General features: G+C 36.2%; 1 protein-coding gene across 1 annotated transcript; it reads left to right on the top strand.

Moving 5' to 3' along the window:
• The first annotated feature begins 1,019 nt into the window (after nt 1-1,019).
• Nucleotides 1,020-3,026, top strand: LOC107914926 (legumin B-like). The gene is made up of 4 exons (NM_001425985.1): nt 1,020-1,372; nt 1,475-1,722; nt 1,808-2,386; nt 2,511-3,026. The coding sequence occupies exons 1-4, from the start codon at nt 1,030-1,032 to the stop codon at nt 2,889-2,891; spliced, it is 1,551 nt and encodes a 516-aa protein (NP_001412914.1). The 5' UTR covers nt 1,020-1,029; the 3' UTR covers nt 2,892-3,026.
• Nucleotides 3,027-3,580: the final 554 nt, after the last annotated feature.

Below are 3,580 nucleotides of genomic sequence, written 5' to 3'. Positions count from 1 at the left end.
TATTCGGTTTTTTCGAATTATTCGAATTTAAAAACTAAACTTGACTTGAACTCGAAATTCAAATAAAAAATTTGAGTTGACTTGATTAACTCAATCTGAATAATTTGAAATTCAAATTTTTTTTTGATTTTTTTTAGTCGAAACAATTTTTACTCAATTCTACTTACAAATCTAATTTTTGTTTAACAAATTCCATAAGTGAATTCTTTAAGCTTAATTTAACTTTCATATTATTAAATTATTATATTACGTTTTTATATAATCATTAAATTACTTTTTAAAATTCAAATAATTAATATTTATTATGCATATATAATAATTGCATTAAAAAACAATTTATATTTATAATTAATGTTTTGAAATTTTATTTTTATTTATAATTTAATGTTTAAAATTTTTAATATAATTATATAATATTTAAAATATAGTTTTAAAAGTTTATTTTTTCTATAATTTAAATCGGATTTATTTCGGATTTGAGGTTGGATCGATCTTAAACCCCGGCTTAAATCGGTCTTAACATTAAATTATTTCGAGTTCAGATTGTATTTTAGATTGGACTAAAAATTAATAAGAATATGGGCCTCAAAAATGATTTCATATTGGTTAGATCAAACAACTTATACAAATAGATTGGATCGATGTTTTTAAATATTTAAAATTTTAATAATATTTTTTAATCGATAAAAGAATCAACGAACCAATAATGACTAATCTAACCGATAGTCGGATGGATTTCAACACCGATGTGATCTAAAAAATATTGTATAAAACTATTTAAGGAAAAAACTCAAAACAGGTGAACCTGAGCACGGTTGAGGCCCCAGCAGATGAAGAGCACGTTGCGGAGAGAAAGAAAATATGTGTAAACCACTGAGGCCATCCTCAGCCATGCAAGCACACGTCAAGACATATTCACATGCATGTAAACCCAAACACACTCACTCAACCCCTTCGCCACGTCCCCCATTTTTTTCTCTATAAATACCACCTCAAGTCACCTCCCTTCTTCACCAAATAAATTTTCTAATGGCTTACACTTCTTTGCTTTCTTTTAGCGTTTGCTTGCTTGTTCTCTTCCATGGCTGCTGTGCTCAGATAGATCTCGTCACTAACCATCACCAGGATCCACCTTGGGGGCAGCCTCAGCAACCTCAGCCACGTCACCAATCCCAATGCCAACTCCAGAACTTGAATGCTCTTCAGCCTAAGCACCGGTTTAGGTCAGAGGCTGGTGAAACTGAGTTCTGGGACCAAAATGAGGATCAATTCCAGTGTGCTGGTGTTGCTTTCCTACGTCATAAGATCCAGCGCAAAGGACTTTTATTGCCTTCATTTACCAGTGCTCCTATGCTTTTCTATGTTGAACAAGGTCTACTAACACTATACAATTCTCTCTCTGCAGCTTCAATGTATGTAGGACCGTAGTATTGATATTGCTGCTGGCATTGCTTTTGGTTTTCAAAATATACAGGGGAGGGTATTCATGGGGCGGTCTTCCCAGGTTGTCCCGAGACATATCAATCACAGTCGCAACAAAATATACAAGATAGGCCACAAAGAGATCAGCACCAAAAGCTCAGACGGTTGAAGGAGGGCGATGTGGTTGCCTTGCCTGCTGGAGTAGCTCACTGGATTTTCAACAATGGGCGGTCTCAACTTGTGTTGGTCGCACTTGTTGATGTTGGCAATGATGCCAACCAGCTCGATGAGAACTTCAGGGTGAGAAAATCAAATAATGGCACTACCATAAACATTTAATAGAAATTGTTTTTCCGGTTAACTGATTTTTTGGTGGGTTTAATAGAAATTCTTCCTTGCTGGTAGTCCACAAGGAGGTGTGGTAAGAGGAGGTCAAAGCAGAGACCGAAACCAAAGGCAAAGCAGAACCCAGAGAGGGGAACGGGAGGAGGAAGAGTCGCAAGAGAGCGGCGGAAACAATGTGCTCAGTGGCTTTCGCGACAATCTCCTGGCGCAGGCTTTCGGAATTGATACCAGGCTAGCAAGGAAGCTACAAAACGAAAGAGATAACAGGGGAGCCATTGTTAGAATGGAGCATGGATTTGAGTGGCCCGAGGAAGGGCAGAGGCGACAAGGACGTGAAGAGGAGGGAGAAGAAGAAAGAGAACCGAAATGGCAGAGGCGACAAGAAAGTCAAGAAGAGGGATCTGAGGAAGAAGAAAGAGAAGAACGAGGAAGAGGAAGGAGAAGGTCAGGAAACGGCTTAGAAGAAACATTCTGCTCAATGAGACTGAAACACAGGACCCCTGCTTCCTCTGCTGATGTTTTCAACCCACGAGGTGGTCGCATCACCACAGTTAACAGTTTCAATCTTCCCATTCTCCAATACCTCCAACTCAGCGCCGAGAGGGGAGTCCTTTACAATGTACGTATTTTGCACTTTGCACTGACTCACATTTTACGTTACTTGTATTATTTGATTCTATTAGACTCTCTTACAGTGGTATCTAATATATGTATATTATGATGCTTTAATTTGGGTGTAACAGAATGCTATCTACGCTCCTCACTGGAACATGAATGCCCACAGCATTGTTTACATCACAAGGGGAAATGGAAGGATTCAAATTGTGTCGGAAAATGGAGAGGCGATATTCGATGAGCAGGTTGAGAGGGGTCAGGTCATAACCGTACCCCAGAATCATGCAGTGGTGAAAAAAGCAGGAAGGCGAGGGTTTGAATGGATAGCATTCAAGACAAATGCCAATGCTAAGATTAGTCAGATTGCTGGACGTGTCTCCATTATGCGAGGATTGCCGGTGGACGTGCTGGCCAACTCCTTTGGTATATCCCGGGAGGAGGCCATGAGGTTGAAGCATAACAGACAGGAGGTGTCGGTTTTTAGCCCAAGGCAAGGCTCGCAACAGTAGATCAAACAACTAATCTAGGTGTACGTACGTACGTAATTGCATCAACAATAAAACCCAGATCCCAATATCTGGATTCGGAATAAATATATATATAAATAAAATAAAACATGGCCTTAACAGGCATGCAACTCTAGTTTCTACTCTACAACTTGCATGTATTTATATATGTGCGGGAGCAATGTTTTGTAATCCAGCTAAATTAAATAAAAGTAATAGTAAACAAGGTTTTTCTTCTTTATTTTATTTTATTTTACTTTACTTTAACCTACATAAAACTAAACTATGAAACTACTTAATGGTGTCAATATTATCAACATAAAACTAAATTGTAATTTAAATGAGATTGCGTGGATCTAATTAAGTTTTCGTACTCACAACATAATATTTTATTTAACATAATATTGAATTAAATTATGTTCAATATAATATTTAACCAAATTTTTATACCTACGACATTATATTTTCTTTCAACTTAGTATTCTGTTATTTCTGTTACTTCTGTTATTTTGTTGAGAATGTGAAATATTTAAAACTTATTTTACTTCTGTTATTTTGTTGAGAATGTGTAATATTTAAAACTTATTTGAAATAAGTTTAATACACATAACAATCAATAAAAAGAGACTACACCATTACTTTATATACAATTATTATAGAAAAATCAAACAAAACTATATAGCAATCAATTA

The sequence above is a fragment of the Gossypium hirsutum genome, chromosome D10 (genome assembly GCF_007990345.1).
Source record: "Gossypium hirsutum isolate 1008001.06 chromosome D10, Gossypium_hirsutum_v2.1, whole genome shotgun sequence".
Classification (NCBI taxonomy): Eukaryota; Viridiplantae; Streptophyta; class Magnoliopsida; order Malvales; family Malvaceae; genus Gossypium; species Gossypium hirsutum.
This window is presented reverse-complemented; position numbering and strand designations above follow the sequence as displayed.